The sequence below is a fragment of the Mastomys coucha genome, unplaced genomic scaffold (genome assembly GCF_008632895.1).
Source record: "Mastomys coucha isolate ucsf_1 unplaced genomic scaffold, UCSF_Mcou_1 pScaffold23, whole genome shotgun sequence".
NCBI lineage: Eukaryota > Metazoa > Chordata > Mammalia > Rodentia > Muridae > Mastomys > Mastomys coucha.
In genome coordinates this window covers 38005965-38023573 of record NW_022196906.1, presented here as the reverse complement: position 1 = coordinate 38023573, position 17609 = coordinate 38005965, and the positions used below count along the sequence as shown (strand labels likewise).

General features: G+C 48.3%; 1 protein-coding gene and 1 long non-coding RNA gene across 3 annotated transcripts in view; one reads left to right on the top strand and one right to left on the bottom strand.

Moving 5' to 3' along the window:
• LOC116073191 overlaps window positions 1-17609 on the top strand; it is a 55540-nt gene that overhangs the window by 14225 nt on the left and 23706 nt on the right. The window contains exon 3 of one of the 2 annotated variants that reach the window (XR_004111711.1): window positions 16385-16562. This is a non-coding gene — a long non-coding RNA (uncharacterized LOC116073191). Of the gene's footprint in view, window positions 1-7858; window positions 8020-16384; window positions 16563-17609 lie in introns of those variants that run through there. The other variant, XR_004111712.1, reaches the window with a different exon arrangement.
• Window positions 6236-11418, bottom strand: Thy1 (Thy-1 cell surface antigen). Its single transcript, XM_031344919.1, has 4 exons — window positions 11303-11418; window positions 8846-8907; window positions 7921-8256; window positions 6236-7484 (listed from the first exon to the last, which is right to left on the bottom strand). The coding sequence occupies exons 2-4, from the start codon at window positions 8880-8882 to the stop codon at window positions 7372-7374; spliced, it is 486 nt and encodes a 161-aa protein (XP_031200779.1). The 5' UTR covers window positions 8883-8907; window positions 11303-11418; the 3' UTR covers window positions 6236-7371.

The following is a 17609-nucleotide window of genomic DNA, read 5'->3' as shown; positions in this document are numbered from 1 at the left end:
GAGAGTCTCACAGTCAGGTCTTGAACTCACTACATAGCTAAGGATGATATTGAATTCCTGATTTTATCACTAAGATTACATCTAGCTAATTTACTCATTCCCTTAAAAAGTATTTATTTATTATCTATATTATCCATATATCCATCTATCCATTATCGATCTATCTATCTAATCTATCTTATTTATCTTATCTTATATATCTATCTATCTTATTTATCTATCCATCTAATCTATCTATCTATCCATCTAATCTATCTATCTATCTATCTTATCTATCTATCATGTGTGTGCACACACATAGAAGCCAGAGGAGGAGATTCAATTATTATTGAGACAGGGTTTCTCTGTATAGCCCTGGCTATCCTGGAACTAACTCTGTAGACCAGGCTGGCCTCGAACTCAGAAATCTGCCTGTCTCTGCCTCCCAAGTACTGGGATTAAAGGCATGCACCACCACCACCTGACCATTTTTATTATTTTTAGACAAGTTTTTAAAAATGCTTTTATTATAGTTTGTGTGTATATATGATTTTTAAAAAATATTTATTTATGATATGTATGTGAGTAAACTGTAGCTGTCTTCAGACACACCAGAAAGGGGCATTGGATCCCATTACAGATAGCTCATGGTTGTGAGCTACCATGTGGTTGCTGGGAATTGAACTCAGGAACTCTGGAAGAGCAGTCAGTGCTCTTAACCACTGAGCCATCTCTTCAGCCCAAGTTTTTGTTTTGTTTTTTGTGTTTTTGTTTTTTTAAATCCAACCTGATTTTAGCTATTTCAGCTAGGCTGGCTAGATACTAGGTACTGGGATTTGCCTGTCTCTGCTCCCCAATGCTAGGGTCATAGGCATGGGAGCTATACTTGGCTTTTACATGGGTGCTGGGAACTTGAATTCAAGATCTCTTGCTTTCATGGTAAATACTCTAACCTACGGAGATACCTCTCCTCCTCCTCCTCCTTCTCCTCCTCCTCCTCCTTCCTCTTCCCCCTCCTTCATCCTTCCTCCCCTTTTCTTCTTCATCCTATTCTCTTATTCCTTACTATTTTTCTTGAGACAATGTCTTACTCTATAGCCCTAACTGCCCTAGAACTCATTATGTAGACTAAGATGGCCTCAAACTCCCAGAGCTCTGCTTGCCTCTGTCTCCTGAATGCTGGGATTGAAGCTGTGCAGTGCCCTTGTACCTGCCACTTATTCACATTCCCATCTTTCCCATAGAGCTTTGTTGTTTGTGTTTGGTTAAGACAGTATTTAATGTTATCTTAGTCCATTCTATCTGCTGAAACAAATACCATAGATAAGGGATGGCTTACAAACAAGTGACAGAAATTCACTTCTCACATACTGCAGCCACTGCACTAGGGTGTGTGTTTTCATTAAATCTTAGAAGCAACTTAAAGAATGCATATAAAAGAAAAGATTATCCTGACCCTGACAGGATGAAATTATAAAGATAGTACAAGGGAGGTTGGGGAGATGGCTCAGTGCTTAAGAGTACCCGCTGTTCTTCCAGAGGACATGGATTCAATTCCCAGCACCACATGGCAGTTTACAAACATCTGTAACTTCAGGTCCAGGGGATCCAATGGCTGTTGTACCCTTGAGGTTAGAGGTCTTATATACCTGTGACTTGATTTCCCCCAGTGGTAGCAGCTTGTATAACCAGTACAATAGCAAAGTCCGGACGCCGACTCTGGCAAAGTTCATAGGCTTTGTTTGGTTTCACCAGCCTTCCGTTATAACTCTAAGTAGCTCTCCAAGCCCCAACTTCCCTTTATGTTTACCTCTACAGCTTCTGTCCGAGGCATCATCCTCACTTTGGATGATTGCAATATCCAATTCCCCTTTCCTCAAGACAGCATCCCACTCCTTAGTCCAGGCTAGGCTCACTGTGTAGCCCATTCTGGCCCTGAAATCATGGCACTTCTCTTGCTTTAGCCTCCAGTTACTGGGCCTGCAGGTGTAAGTCTCTTCCCCTTGGTTTCCCCTTGGCCCTGGATCTTCTCTTTGCTAGGCAAGAGATGCTTTCTGTCCAAGGATGAGGAAAGATTTGGGGCTACGTAGCCTCTTGAGACCAAGAGCAGTAGGCCTTGGTGAGGAAAGCGGTACCATTGTTACCCTGAGTACTCTTGTACTGGGTAGGAGGAGGCCAGAGGTGCTCTAGCCCATGCTAGCACTTAGAAGGAACTCAGCCTGGTGTTCTGTCAGGAGTGTGTGCCTGCCTCACAACACAAAAGTTATATGCTCAGGCAGGAGTTGTATTTTGTGCCAAGGAGGCAGGAAGATGCCTGTCATAGGTCCTCGAGGTTGTGATATATTTCCTGTTGGCTAGTGAACCCCCCCACCCCCCTGAATTTTGTGGAAATCCCCTTGGCCTTCCTAACAGAGCTCTGGATGTCAGGGAGACAGCTATAGTTATGGCCTATGCAGTCTGTCTTAGTGGGTAGTCCCATTTGGATGTAGGGTACACAGAGGGGTAGTAAAATACATTTTAAATAAACTTTCTGAAAAACGATTTGAGTGTGTGTGTGTGTGTGTGTGTGTGCATTCACAGGCATGCATATAAGTGTGCCATAGTCCAAGTGAAGTGCTCAGGACAGCTTTTAGTGTTTGTTTTCTCTACCAATGTGCGAGCTGGGGATTGAACTCAGGTCATCAGACTTGGTGGCAAGTGATTTACCCACTGAGCCATCCCACCAGCCCCAAGGCAGGGGCATTTAATGCTCTTGAACAAGAATTCTAGGACTTAAGGTAGGGAACTAAGTGGCTGAAAATAGAGAGAGGTTAAGGACAGTGAACAAGTGGGTAGGGGGGCCTAGGACATATGGCCAGGAGTCCCAGGCCTTTTAAAGTGACATCTCACAGACTCTACAAGACTTGCTGACTTGGCCAGAGGGACTGATGGGTGTCATGGCCAGCTGCTGAAAGTCTTTAACATTCCTGTCTTAGTCATGACCAAGAAGCAAGTTAGGGAGAAAAGGGTTTATTCAGTTTACTTCCACATGGCTGTTGATCACCAGAGGAAGTCAGGACTGGAACTCAAGCAGGTCAGGAAGCAGGAGCTGATACAGAGGTCATGGAGAGATGTTCCTTGCTGGCTTGCTTCCCTAGCTTGCTCAGCCTGCTCTTTTATAGCACCCAAGACTTCCAGCCCAGGGATGGCACCACCCACAAGGAGCCCTACCCCCTTTGATCACTAATTGAGAAAATGCCCCACAGCTGGGTCTCATGGAGGCACTTCCCCAACTGAAGCTCCCTTCTCTGTGATAACTCCAGCCTGTGTCAAGTTGACACAAAACCAGCCAGTACAATTGACCCCTTGTCAACTTGACACACAAACACATCACTATTAAGCTTCAACCCTTACTTTCTTATTCATCCCCAAGATCTAAAGTCCCACAGCCTTTACATATTAAAAGTTTAATCAATTTAAAATGTCCAATATCTTTTAAAATTCAACGTCTCTTTACTGTGGACTCCACTAAAATACTTTCTTCCTAAAAGAGGGAAAAATATCAGGGCTCAGTCACAATCAAAAGCAAAAATCAAACTCCAACCATCCAATGTCTGGGATCCACTCACGATCTTCTGGATTCCTTCAAGGGCTTGGGTCACTTCTCCAGCTCTGCCCTTTGTAGCACACACCTTGTCTTCTAGGCTTCAGATGCCTGTACTCCACTGCTGCTGCTGTTCTTGGTGGTCATTCATGGTACTGGCATCTCTAAAACACCGTCTTCTGCTGTAACTAGGCTCCACCAATAGCCTCTCATAGGCTCTCTTCATGGTGCCAAGCCTCAACTCCTTGCATGACTCTTTCAGTCCTAGGCCATCAATTGCAACTGAGGCTGCACCTTCACTGTGCTGAGCCTCAGCTGCTCTTCACGACTCCTTCATCCCTTCAAAACCAGTACCACCTGGGTGACTCTTAAACATTACCAAGTCCTGCTGCAGCACAAGGCACAACCTTGGCTATCTCTGGATCACAGCCTCTTTGTGCTCTCAGAAAACACTTCCCAGAAGATTTCACCTCAATGATGCTGGTCTCTTCTTAATCACTGCTAATTTCTTAGCTCTAGCTAACCAGCATCAATAGTCCCAGTAATGCAAAGTGTTCTCTTTAGTAGTTCTGGTATCTTGTTAATCACAGCTGATACTTCAGCCCCAGCTAACCAAAAACACAGAACCTTCACAATCAAACTAGCAATGGTCTTGATAAGAGTCTTTAATCTTCCCTCTGAAATTTCACAAGTCAGGTCTCCATCTCTGCACTGTTCTCAACATGCTCTTCCAAGCTCCTACAGAACATCCCACAGAGTTCTTAACAACCAGTGGCTTTTCTAGCTCAAAGTTCTAAAGTCCTTCCACAGTCTTCCCCAAAACATGGTCAGGACCCTACTATACTGGTACTAATTTATTTTAGTCAGGGTTTCTATTCCTGCACAAACATCATGACCAAGAAGCAAGTTGGGGAGGAAAGTGTTTATTCAGCTTACTTCCATATTGCTGTTGATCATCAGAGGAAGTCAGGACTGGAACTCAAGCAGGTCAGGAAGCAGGAGCTGACACAGAGGCCATGGAGAGATGTTCCTTGCTGGCTTGCTCAGCTTGCTCTTTTATAGCACCCAAGACTTCCAGCCCAGGGATGGCACCACCCACAAGGGGCCCTACCCCCTTGATCACTAATTGAGAAAATGCCTCACAGCTGGGTCTCATGGAGGCCCTTCCCTAACTGAAGCTCCCTTCTCTGTGATAACTCCAGCCTGTGTCAAGTTAACACACAAAACCAGCCAATACAATTCCTGTCTGCATTATGATTGTTTTGGGTTGGTTTCAATTGCAAGGCCTGTCTGATGGCTTTTCCTCCTTTACCCTCTTCTACCCTCCTGGTCCACAGTCCTCTGTGGCTTCTTAGGCTGACTGTATCATTCTAGACCTCAGAATCTGCAACTCTGAGATAGCCTCAGAGAGCATCCCCAGCTCCCTAACAACCGAGAGCACGGCCACGAAGATTGCCAGGAAAGAGTACCAAGTATGGCAAAGACCACATGAGGAATGTTGCCTGGTTGCCGGTGTCTCACACTGATCTCTCATCTGAAGTTCCTATCTGGCCTCTCGTGGCTCGAAGGGTGGGGCTTCCCAAACTTGCCCAGTGTTGAGTCACCCCTTTTCCCCTGAAAAGGTTTCCTTACAGACTTCTCTGGCACGACACTTGTTGATCACCAGAGGAAGCCAGGACTGGAACTCAAGCAGGTCAGGAAGCAGGAGCTGACACAGAGGCCATGGAGAGATGTTCCTTGCTGGCTTGCTTCCCTGGCTTGTTCAGCCTGCTCTTTTATAGCACCCAAGACTTCCAGCCCAGGGATGGCACCACCCACAAGGGGCTCAGCTGAGCAGAGAGCCTGCGTCTTGAGTGTCCCTTTCCAGGACAGCTCAGGCTTGGCTGGAGGCAGGAGGCCAGTGTAAAGGCAGGGAGACTGGGAGCAAGTGGTGTTAATTTAGATATGGATGTTGAAGAAAAATGTTCAGAGAATTATTCTATTCATGCTAAATACCAAGTGATTCAATCTCCTCCCCCGCATTGCCTGTCAAAGTACAACTGGGCTGTCTCAATAGTTCTCTGCAAATGGATCCCATTACAGCCCAAACCCAGGATGGCCTGTAGTGTTTATTCATATTTTTTACTCATTACTTTTTGAGGAGGGGTCCAGGGATGGAACCCCATGTTTCCTACTCCAGCCCATTCTCAGGTGGTTGCCTTTGGATTGAAGGCCTGGTGCCTGTCAACCTCTGTTTCTCCTCCCCCAGCCCCCCACTGTCCCTGCTTTAGGGCTCCAGGGTATGTCCTCTCAGCAGACAGGTCTTAAGGCTGCATTTCTGCAGAGCTAGGGCTGTGAAGGCAAGGTACATACTTCAGCACAAAATCTTTGGGACTTCCAGAGCCAGGGTTGGCTGCATGGCTGGGTCCATGTGTTGGCGGGCAAACACAACTGCTGTCGCTGGATGAGTCAGCAGAGCGAACGCGAATCGATTTGGGCAAAGATTTCATATCAGAGTCACTCTTCAGAGAAACCCAGCATAGGGGGCTATAAAAAGGGGGAGACAGGAGGCAAGGGAATAGGGAGGGCTGGGGTACCCCAGAGTCCTGTTGGACCTTCTGCACACAGAAGTGCTCAGCCAAGCCATCCAGGTTTGGGGATCTTAGAAGAGTACAGAATAGACAGACACTAGGACAGACTCCAGAGGCTTGGTTTTATTGTGCAGTTTTCTTTTCCTTGGTGAGATGCTGTAAGCTGTGGTGGTATTACACATGGTGATGGGACAGGCCATGCCGCCAGTGGGCAAGAGGGTGCTTGGAAAAGCTATCTTCCAAAAATTGTGCACACTGGAGCTCACTGAACCACCTCCCTCTGAGACTAGGAGGTCCCGTCAGTGGTAGGTTGCAAGACTCTGGCTGTCTGGGGGATCAGGGACAGCAAGAGGGGCTGGCATAGAGGGGCAAGGGAAAGAAGAAAGAAGAATCTCCCTTAGCAAGCTGGGTCCAACTGGATGGCTCTAGGACTCCCTTCCTGCACTGACTTAGATCCTGGAGTCAGAGTTCTGGCTCCTTGAGAGCAGAGGAGGGGACTTGCCTTCTGCCACCTTCACTATAGGCAGTGGCCTTTGGAGACAGTGCGCTCATGTTTTACAGGAGGGGTGATCCCTTTTCCACCTCTTACCCTTTTCCCCAACATTCTCTGGCTGAACCTGCATCTTTACTGACTGTGCCCTGGCCCAAGAGCCCTAGGGAGCTTTTTCAGTGATGGGAGGGGGCTTGTATGTGGTGGCTGAGAATGACCTGGTGGAATCTTAGTTCTCATCCTCATTGGGTGGTCTGCACAGGCTCAGCAGTGCTCTCCTATCTTGAGGCCCCCTTCCCTGCCCACTGAATGACTCTTCAACAGAGTATGACTGTACCAGGCCCAGACACAGAACAACATCTCTCATCCACATCTCTTTCAGGGATCTGACTTGGTTGGCAAGTAGGAACTCACCCCAGGGACTGATATCCTGCTTTTCCTACCCATCATACACCCTTATGTTCTATCAGGTCTCCAGGGAAGGACAAACTAAATAATCAGAAGCAGCCCTGGAATACAGGAGTACAAAATGACAGCTAATGGTGTGCATTGAGGGTGAAGTGGGGGGTGGGGGCAAAGGTGGGAGGTGATGGCATGCAGAACTGGGGTTCCTTAGGAGGGACAGGATCCCTGTTTCTCCCCATGTTTTGAGATATTTGAAGTACTTGGGGAGGGAGTCAGCTGACCCGGAGAAGCAAGACCTCTGCAGCGGACCTTGAGGTTTCCTGTTTCTCCTTGGGCCCAACCAGTCACAGAGAAATGAAATCCATGGCTTGGAGGAGGGAGAGGGAAAGCAGGAGCAACAGCATCCACGAAGTGTTCTGAACCAGCAGGCTTATGCCGCCACACTTGACCAGCTTGTCTGTGGAGAGAGGAGGGGTGCCAGGAGGAGGGGAGATCAGGACTCAGGCAGGCAAAGACAATGCCAGGTGTTAGCCGTTTAAAGCAGCTAGCTGGTGCTTTGACATCTTAGCGGCTCCACCAGATGGTGTAACAGAACCTGCACACCACAAGAACCACAGCTGCACTGCCTTTCCCATTTACTTTCCTCAACTGTGGTTTTACTACAAGCTTCTCCTTTCTGGCCCCTGATCTTCCCCAACTCACTCAGACAGCAGCGGTTCCCCAGGGGACCAGCAGTTAGGGGATGGCTGGCTACAGCACCCCTCTCCCCTCCCGCCAGCTAATGGAGGAGCCTGATGTTTTTTTTTTTTTTTTTTTTTTTTTTTTTTGTAGACCCATTGGCTACCCCAGCCTGGCTAACCTGGACATTTCATCTTTCTGGGGACCAGTCTCACCTCTATACACATGAATACTTTTATTGGAGCTTTCGATATTTGTGCCCGAGACTCGAAGCTCACAAGAGTACTCGCCCTCATCCTTGGTGGTGAAGTTGGCTAGGGTAAGGACCTTGATATAGCGCTGGTTGGAGAGGGTGATCCGGGAGCGGTACGTGTGCTCGGGTACCCCGAGGGTGCCTGAGAGCACGTGCTTCTTCTTCTCTCGGGTCAGGCTGAATTCATGCTGGATGGGTATGTTGGTGTTATTCTCATGACGGCAGTCCAGGCGAAGGCTCTGGTTCACCAGGCAGGCTGTCAGGCTGGTTACCTTCTGCCCTCGGGACACCTGCAAGACTGGCACAGCAGTGCCTTCTCTGAATTGGGGGAGATACCGACCCGGGCCTCCCACCTGGAGGAAAAGTAGACTTGACCTGGGAGGATGTTGGGTTTACACTCACCCCTGGGAGTATTGGTGGGATGGTCTACCACCTGCAGACTCCAAATTCCACCTAATCTACTGATGTTCTGGGCCCCAACAATGTGTTTCAAGAACAAGAGATCAAGAGCAGTGTGGTGTTTTTGTTTTTTAAATGTTTTTTTCAAGAAAGGGTTTCTCTGTCTTGAGAATATTTCTGGCTTTCCTGGAACCTCTGCTTTGTAGACCAGGCTGGCCTCAAACTTACAGATCCACCTGACTGCCTCCTGAGTGCTGGGATTAAAGGTATGCACCACCACCACCACTGCCCAGCAAGAGGGGTTCCTAGATCCAGTATGGAATTTCCAATATGTCAAAAACCACCACTGGCAGGTGATCAGTGAGGTTGAGGCTCGCCCCCTGCCCCCCTAGCCACCTGTGCCTCTGAGATTATGGCAAAGAGGTTACTTCCCCGAATGGGAGGAAGCCAGATGCCTTAGAATGCCAGCCCTGACCCTTGCCCAGTACCTGAAAGCAGGAGAGCGATGCTGATGGCTGGGTTCATGGTGCCAAGAGTTCCGTCCTGGATTCTGCGGTGGGGAAAGCTACGGGTCAGCCAGGTGATAGGATAGGTGGGTCCCCATTTACTGTGAGGGCTTGAGATCCACAGAGCACATGATGAACACCTCAACCCCTCTCTTTATCCCCTTCTCTTGGGTGTGTGTGTGTGTGTGACACTGCCTAAGGCACTCAGAGAAAGCCAAGGAAGTGGGAGCCCAGTGTTCTGGGTGTGTGTCTGCGCTGTTCCCCCCCTCCCCCACCCCCCACCCCCCGCTGGGTGACTTCATTACTTTCCTCTGGAACTTAAGACCTACAGGGCTCACACCTTTGATCCCAGCACTCAAGAGGTAGAGGCAGATGGATTTCCAGGCCAGCCTGGTCTACAGAGTGAGTTCAAGAACAGCCAGGGCTACATAGACATTCTATTTAAAACCAAACCAAACCAAACCAGAAAACAACAACAACAACAACAACAAAAAAAAAAACCAGAAAACAAAACAAAATTTTTTTTTTAATTTGGTAAGCTATACATACCTTTTACTGTCTAATTGGTCTGACTGTGTGCTTTAGGGGTGTTAAGCTCAGTCATATTGCTGTGTAGCCAGTCTCCAGAACTCAATCTTCCAAATGAAAACTTTTATATCCATTAAACCAACAAAAACCCCAAACGTCTCCCTCAAGCATAAGTTCTTGTTCAGAAGGTGATCCCTAACATCCAGGCCAGCCCTAACATATATAGATACTCAAATACTTGCTTATTTATTTACTGACAGAGTTTCACTACGTAGCTTGGGCTGGCCTCAAACTCTGCCCCAGTCTCCTGAGGGCTGGTGGTATAGGCATGTACCTCCACCTGGCCTATTAATTTATTGAAACTGTATCTCCCCTCCCAATGTATCTCAGGATGTCCTGCCTTAGCTCCCTGAGAGCAAGATAAAAGATATTTACTGAATAAATGAGGTTCTCTGAACCTTACACTCAAATAGGATTGTGATGGGGTCTAAGAAAATAAGTATCCAGCATTATGCCCCAAGTGATAAATGGTGCATAAAGCTTAATGGTTAAGGATGAGATCAGGCAAGTGAGGTGCTACAGAGGCCTGTTCAGGACACAGGTGAGAAGCCACAGCACTCTGATTGCAAGAAGACAGAGGTGCTTGCAAATGGCCAGCTCTTGAGTGCTCCTAGGGCTGCAGTTTTCTGGTCCCTTGCTCATAGCAGCCCTGCACAGGTTTTCTGCCTTCCCCGCAGTGCCCCAGCTCAACACATTGGCTTGCCCAAGAAAAGTCTGTGAGTTCGAGAGCTCCACCTAGGCTACGAACATCCTTTGCACTGGGCAAGCCACTCGGCCATTCTCGGGTCCATGGGGAAAGAGACTAGGGTCCCCCCCAATGGACTATGACAGTGAATGTAAGCCTGGGGAGGAGCTTCGGCCAGGAGCCAGATCCCAAGGCACTGTGGCAGAGAAAGGGGACTATTTATTTATTTATTTATTTATTTTAGAGACAAGGTCTCAAGAGGCCTTGGTGAGCTTGGAACTAGTGAGGTAGCCCAAAATGATCTCAAACTCCGTCTGCTTCTACCTCCTGAGGGCTGCCTGGGGATGGGAGGGAAGCGCGGATAGGACTTGGATCTGATAACACTGGGTTATGGAGGAGGGAGTGCGGGCTCGGGATTCAGGGGTTCTGAAGGGGGAACACGAGGAAAGAAACGGGGCTGAAGCTCGAGAGGCCTGGCAGAACTAGATAGAGGGGTAGCATGATCTGGCAGAGGCGCAGCAGTTTGTTTCCGGCCGAATCTCATACCCAGCCCACCTAAGACCACACCCAGCCAAACTTTGCGCCCTTTTCCTGAGGCCTGGCGAGGCTAACCCCACCCTGATGCTAATTTCCGCATTTGAATCTTCCTCTACCAGTTGAGGTTCTCCTCCCCCCCCCGCCGCCCCCCCCCCGCTCGCTCCCATCCTTTCTAGCTTTCCCCTCCCCCGCGCCTGCCACCCAGTCCCCTCCCGCAACATTGCGGTTTCCTTACCTGCTGTGCACCGCACCCAGCCAGCCAAGAGGTCACCCGGCAGAGACTCCCTCTAGCTTGCCACCCACCTCCTCCCTCTCTTCTCACCACTAAGGCGATCTGGGCTTGGGGACCTCTGGGTGGAAGGCAGAACCAAAGGCTGTCCTTGATGTCCTTCCTCAAGGTTCTCCTCCGGCACCCACTCTTAGAAAGCACCCGTCCGCAGGAGAAAGCCCGTGACCCTGAACAGCCTTCCACTCCCGCCCCAGCCTGGGAGCACCTTCCTTCCCCAGTTCCCTCTCCCCCATATAGGAGCGCCCTAGTATCCTTTCCCAAAGCTGTAGCGAGGGAAGGCTCGCACCCTCGCCCTGCTGCTGTCCTTGTACGCTCGGGTCCCTCCCGGCTCTGCTCTCACCTGGACTCCCCAAGCTGCAGCCACCTCCTGGTGCGCCAACGCCTCCAGTTGCTGCACCCAGCGCGAAGCCCGCAGTTTTCACCAGGGGTGGGGAGGGGGGGAGCAGGGAGGGACTCTAGATTCAGCCAATCGGAGGCTGAGGGAAAAGGATGGAGGGGGTGGGGTGGTCGGCAAGGGCTGACTGGAGGGTTTCTATTTGGGTGTCCGAAGTGGCACTCTTAGCCCTGTGATTGGTCTGGCTCGCCCAGGGAAAAGACGGTTAGGGACCCTGGGACTCAGGGTGAGGCAGCCTCCTTCCCATACCCCGGGACGCCCTCCTTTTAAGGTTGTAACCCTTTCTTTGCTAGAGCCTTCAGAAGCCTGGATAACCGCAGGGAGGCCCTCCAGCTTCCCCCTTCTTTTGCTTCTAAGCTGGAGACCTGCTCTTGAGCCTCCCGTGACAGGTGTTGGCTTTGGAGCCTGCAAAAGGGAATGGGTTGATTGTTTTCCATGCTAGAGCAGCCCTAGGAAGCAAGGCAAGGGTGCACCTGCTGGGCCTGTCTGTGCTTCCCAGGCATGCACACCTCCACGTACTCAAAATACTTAGTTTTGTGGGGAAACAGTGCTTTCTGCTTGTGACTCCGGATCTTGAAGTCACACCTTCCTTCCTCCCTTTCTTCCTTCCTTCCTTCCTCCCTCCCTTCCTTCTTTCCTTCCTTCCTTTCTTTCTTTTGGATTTTCCAGACAGGGTTTTTCTGTGTAACCCTGGCTGTCCCCAAAATTCTCTCTATAGAGCAGGCTGGTCTTGAACTCACAGAGATCCACTTGCCCCTGCCTCCTGAGTACTGGAGTTAAAAGCATAATACCACCACCTCCAGGGTGAACTTGTACTTTCTGGCCCAGCCAGCTAGAATGCTCTCACTTCCGTGAGTACAAGATGATCCTCATTTGGTCTCCAGACAAGGAAAGGAGGCATGCCTCGCCCCAGCATTGCTCGGGTCATTACATCCATGGTCACTTACTAACCCCACTTCCATCCCAACAGACTCATCCTATCCACTCCTGTTACTTCATGACTGGTTAGTGGTTAGGACTTTGGAACTCAAGCACCCAGTGCTGAGCCACTCCACTCCTCAGCTAGTGGAAGAGAAAAGAGAACTCTCAGAATGGGATTATAAGACTAACCAGAAAAGCCGAGACCCAGTTTCTGGTCCTTAGGGATACCCCATCTACACCATCAACTTGATGTAACCAAGAAGGTCTTTCTAAAATTTGTGCTAATGATTTGTTTAAAAATTATTTTTAAATGAAATTTAAAATTGTTTATACTGTGTGTGTGTGTCTGTCTGTCTGAGTGCACATATTTGGAGAACAGATTTCCAGAGCTGGTTGGCTCCTTCCTTATACCAAGTAGTTCGTGAAGACTAAACTCAGGCCACCAGACTTGTTGGTAAGCACCTTTACCCACTGAGCCTTCTTGCTGGCCCCCTGTTTATTTATTTATTTTTTTTAGAGGCTAGTTTGGTTCCTGGTCTCTGAATTCTAGGTGGGGAGTCTTGTGGCCTAGCTCTGCCTCTCAGCCATCTGTCGGCCTGTTCCCCTCTTTCTTCATAGAAGTTGACCCTGGCATGGTCAACGAAGCTTTCAATACAGTAATTGGCCCTGTTGGAAGTCATCCCTGGGCCTGCAGATGCAATTTCAGTCCCCTCCCTTGGAGAGCTAGGTGGTTCCCCAGTGCTGGAGATAATGGGACATTCTAACACAAGTGGGGACTATTTTTCTGGTAAGCCACTGAACTCCAGGGCTTGGGTTCTAAGGAACAGGGGCCCTGAAGACCACCCCCTTCATAGATGAACCCACCCAGCTTTACTGTGTGGGTTCTTAGAAGTGCATAGGGAAATTTCTAAGGACCCCGTGCCCTGGCCTCAGCTGCTCACTAGAAACACCACTCTTTCTCATTCACTCTGCCTCTTGTCTTTCTTACTCCATGCATGCTGTATTCTCCTGTCCCTGAACTGCTGTGTGTTCCTTTCGGCTTAGTGGCTTTTGAATCCGGCTCAGGGATCTTCCTTATCAGAGAACTATTGCTTTAGCTTGACACTTTCTCCTCCCACAGCTTGAGACTGGAGCTGGTTGGTTCTTTTATTTTGGGACAGGCCTGGACTACTCAGAGGGCTATTAGGTGTGTCAGGGCTCAGGTGACCTGAGGCCCTGGATGCTACTCTGCACACCCATCCAAGGCCTAGCTGTGCTACTTTGCCAAGGTTTCCAGGCCCTGGCCTATTTTCTGGGTCCCCAGGCATTCTGCCTTCAGGAAGGGGAGGGGAGTATGGCCTGTTGAGAGCTTGCAACTTTGTATCTGCTTGAAAAACCTCTCCAGTCGGATCCAGTCTGATGGAATAAAAGGCTCAAAGAATTCGGAAAGGAATGATAGATGGAGACAGGAGGAGACTAAAAGTCTCTCATTTCCTAATGGACAAATTAGAAGCTGAAAGCTGGAAGGAATTAAATCAAGGTAAGATGGCCTCTTGTTGGTCACCTGGGTCCCTCTCTTTTGTTTCCAGTAGCTCCAGCTTGGGACACATGGGCAACAAACCCCTCAAGGCTAAAAAACAACAGCAAAATACTTTTTTTTTTCTTTAGAACAACCCAGGGGCACTCACCCTTTATAGTCATAGATATATAACCTTGTAGGATTTTTGTCTTAGGGTTTTATTGTTGTGCTGAGACACCATGACCATAACAACTCTTAGAAAGGAAAACATTTAACTGGGCCTGACTTAAGTTCAGAGGTCTAGGGCTTTATCATGGGAGGAAGCACGGTGGCACACAGGCAGACATGGTGCTGGAGAGGTAGCTGAGAGTCTACCTCTGGATCCACAGGCAGCAGGAAGAGAGAGCAAGCGACTGGGCTTGGCTTAAGCTTCTGAAACCTCAAAGTCCACCCCCCAGTGATGTTCTTCCTTCAACAAGGTCATGCCTCCAATAATGCTACTCCTTGTGAGTCTGTGGGGGCCATTTTCATTCAGACCGCCACATTTGATAGATGTTATCAGAGTGTTGGCAGAGTCATCCATTCCCTTTCTTCTTCCTGAAGTGCTCAGAGCAAGAGATACACACTGTGTCTTTAAAGAGGAACTAGAGTCGCTCGTGGGTGGTAGGTTGCCACATTTGTAGCCCCCAATGAATGAAGCCTTCAGCATCTATACCTGTTCTGGGTGTGGCCAATACCCAGCTTTGTGTGATACAAACAAATGCCTAAGCACTGCTTTTGGGTTGGCAGTTGCTTTCTTGAAGTTAGTTCCTGTGTGAAGAAGTCGAGCTACATATGTGGAGAACTGACTATGAGTCACCATTTGGGATTGCCTAGCTCAGAACTGACTATGAGTCACCATTTGGGATTGCCTAGCTCAGACAGCTCCCAGGTGACATGATTTTTGTGTATTCATGACCACAAAAGTGTGTGTGATTGTGATGCAATATACAACAGAAGAGAGGCTAGGGATGTAGCTCAGTGGGTGGAATATTTGCTCAGCATGCATGAATCCCAAGGGTTAAATCAGGTATAGTGCTACATGTATGAAATCCCAGAACCTAGGACTTGGAAGCAGGAGGGCCAGGAGTTCAAGGCAATGTTTGTCTACATAGAGAGCTTGAGGCCAGCCTGATATATATGAGACCATTGTCTCAAAAAACAATGAACGAATGAATAAATGAATAAATAAATTTCTCAAAACAACAAACTACCCTAGATCACCCCATGTTGATTCTAAAACATAGATGCAAATTATTGTATGTTCCTTCATTAAGAAATGAAGACTGGGGGCTGGAGAGGTGGCTCAGTGGTTAAGAGCACTGACTGCTCTACCAGAGGTCCTGAGTTCAATTCCCAGCAACTACATGGTGGCTCACAACCATCTGTAATGGGATCTGATGCCCTCTTCTGGTGTGTGAAGACAGCGACAGTGTACTCATATACATAAAATGAATAAATAAATCTTAAAAAAAAAGAAGAAGAAATGAAGTCTGGGAGTTGGAGAGATGGCTCAGTGGTTCAGAGCACTGTGTGCTCTTCCAGAGGTCCTGAGTTCAATACTCAGCAACCACATGGTGGCTCACAAACATCTGTAGTATGATCTGATGCCTCTTCTGGCATGGAAGTGTATATGCAGATAGAGCATTCATGTACATTAAATAAATAAATAAATCTTCAAACAAAACAAACAAACAGACAAACAAACAAAACCAACCAACCAAAAAGAAATGAAGTCTGGACATAAGGAGACCCTGGTGTGTGTGTGTGTGTATGTGTGTGCGTGTGTGTGTCTGTCTGTCTGTCTGTCTGTTTGTCTGTCTCCAACTTGCTATATAGCTGAAGATGACTTTGAAATTCTGACTGTCCTGTTTGTACCTCCCAAGTGCTGAGCATACAGTGTGTACCACCATCACCCTGTGTGTCCTCTTCTCGGCTCTCCGGGGGCTTCTGATTACTTCAGTGAATAGGTCATGCAGAGGTGATGCTAAGAGATTCCTGCACATGAATATTAGAGAGACATGTATTTTGTCTCTGACATTCTCTCCTGGTGCCCATAAAGAAAAAGTCTGCCTGTTCTGTAGCTACCCTGAATGGTCCCAAGCTTTCTTACTAAGGAAATTATACGGCATCTGGAACAAGAGTGCTTGTGCTATGTGGTGGTTACATAGTTGAAAAAACATTGGGTGGGGTGGCCTAGAGGACAGGAGATAGTTGTCCTGTGGCTTAGATATGTGTGAGTCCCCCAGACACTCACACCAGAAGCTCGGTCCCCAGTACAACTGTATGAATCTGGTGGTACTCTTAAGAGGTAGAGCCTGGTGGAAGGAAATTAGGTCACAGGATTTCCATCTTCATGAGTGGGTTCATGAAGGACTGGATTAGTCTCATCTCAGTTTTGCTTCCACTCTGTGTGATCTCTCTTCTTTGTGAGTCTTCTACAAACTCCCCAGAAGCAGCTGGAAGGAAGAGTCCTACCAGATGCTGACCAGATGGGTCTACAATCTTAGGCTGCAAATTCCAAATCAGTGAGATAAAACAACATCTCTTTTTTTCTATTTTCCTACCAGTCCATTATGGGTGGAGCCACCCCTAGGCTCCATAAGAAAGCAGACCAAGCAAGCCATGGGGAGCAAGCCTATAAGCAGCACCCCTCCATGGCTTCTGCATCAGCTCCTGCCTGCAGGTTCCTACTCTGCTTGAGTTCCTGCCCTCACTGCTTTTGAAGATGGAAAGACAGATGGAACTGTGAGTGAAAACAAACCAAGCACACCCCACCTTTTCCTCCCCAGATTGCTTTTGGTCAAGGTGTTTCATGACAGCAACAATATTGCTGTGAAGAGACACTATGACCACAGCGACTCTTATAAAGGAAAACACTTAATTGGGGCTGGCTTGCAGTTTCAGAGGTTTAGTCCATTATCATCATGGCGGGAACATGGCAGCATGAAGCAGACATGATGTTGGAGAAGGAGCTGAGAGTTCTGCATCTGCATCTATAGGGATCAGGAAGAGAGAGCCTGGCTTGAGCTTCTGAAATTCCAAAAGCCCATCCCCAGAGACATACTTCCTCTAACAAGGCCACTCCTCATAATAGTGCCACTCCCTATGGGCCCCTGGGGGTCATTTTTATTCAAACCACCACACTGGCCTTGAACTCACTTTGTAGTCCATGGTTCCTTGCACCCCCAATCTTCTCCTTCTCCTTCTCTTCCTCTTCTTCCTCTTCCTCCTCCTCCTTTTCCTCCTTTTCCTCCTCTTCCTCCTCCTCCTCTTCCTCCTCCTCCTCCTCCTCTTCCTCCTTCATTTGTTTGTTTGTTTTTTCAAAACAGGGTCTCTCTGTGTAGCCCTGGCTGTCCTGGAACTCACTCTATAGACCAAGCTGGTCTCAGACTCAAAGATCATCTACCTCTGCAGGGGATCCAAGTGCTGGGATTAAAGATGTGCATCACCACCACCTGATAAGACAGTGCTTTAATGAAGTTGTGAGTTTTAAAGGGATCTAGAAAGAGTGCTGAAAGTGTCATTTGGATACTTCTAGCTGTGTGACTATTGAAAGGGGGGTCGGGTGTGTGTGTGTGTGTGTGTGTGTGTGTGTGTGTGTGTGTTGGGCTGTGAAAAGTAGTCAGTGTTCTAGGTTGAGAACAGTAAAGCCATGTTTCCCAGACATAAATGGCTGACCCCACGAGGACGCACTCTGTTATCCTGTGCTATCAATCATGTAGACAATGCCCCAAGCTCCCAGCATTCTGGCTGGACTCCACCTCCAGTTAACTGACCACAGCCACGTATGCC

Bases quoted from the DNA above. Each gene is read 5' to 3' on its own strand.
- Thy1 (XM_031344919.1), bottom strand. From the start codon at position 8,882: ATGAACCCAGCCATCAGCATCGCTCTCCTGCTTTCAG. The intron at 8,257-8,845 runs GTACTGGGCAAG...CTGCTGTGCCAG, and splicing joins CATCGCTCTCCTGCTTTCAG to TCTTGCAGGTGTCCCGAGGG. The intron at 7,485-7,920 runs GTGAGACTGGTC...CTCTCTCCACAG, and splicing joins AAGTATTCATGTGTATAGAG to ACAAGCTGGTCAAGTGTGGC.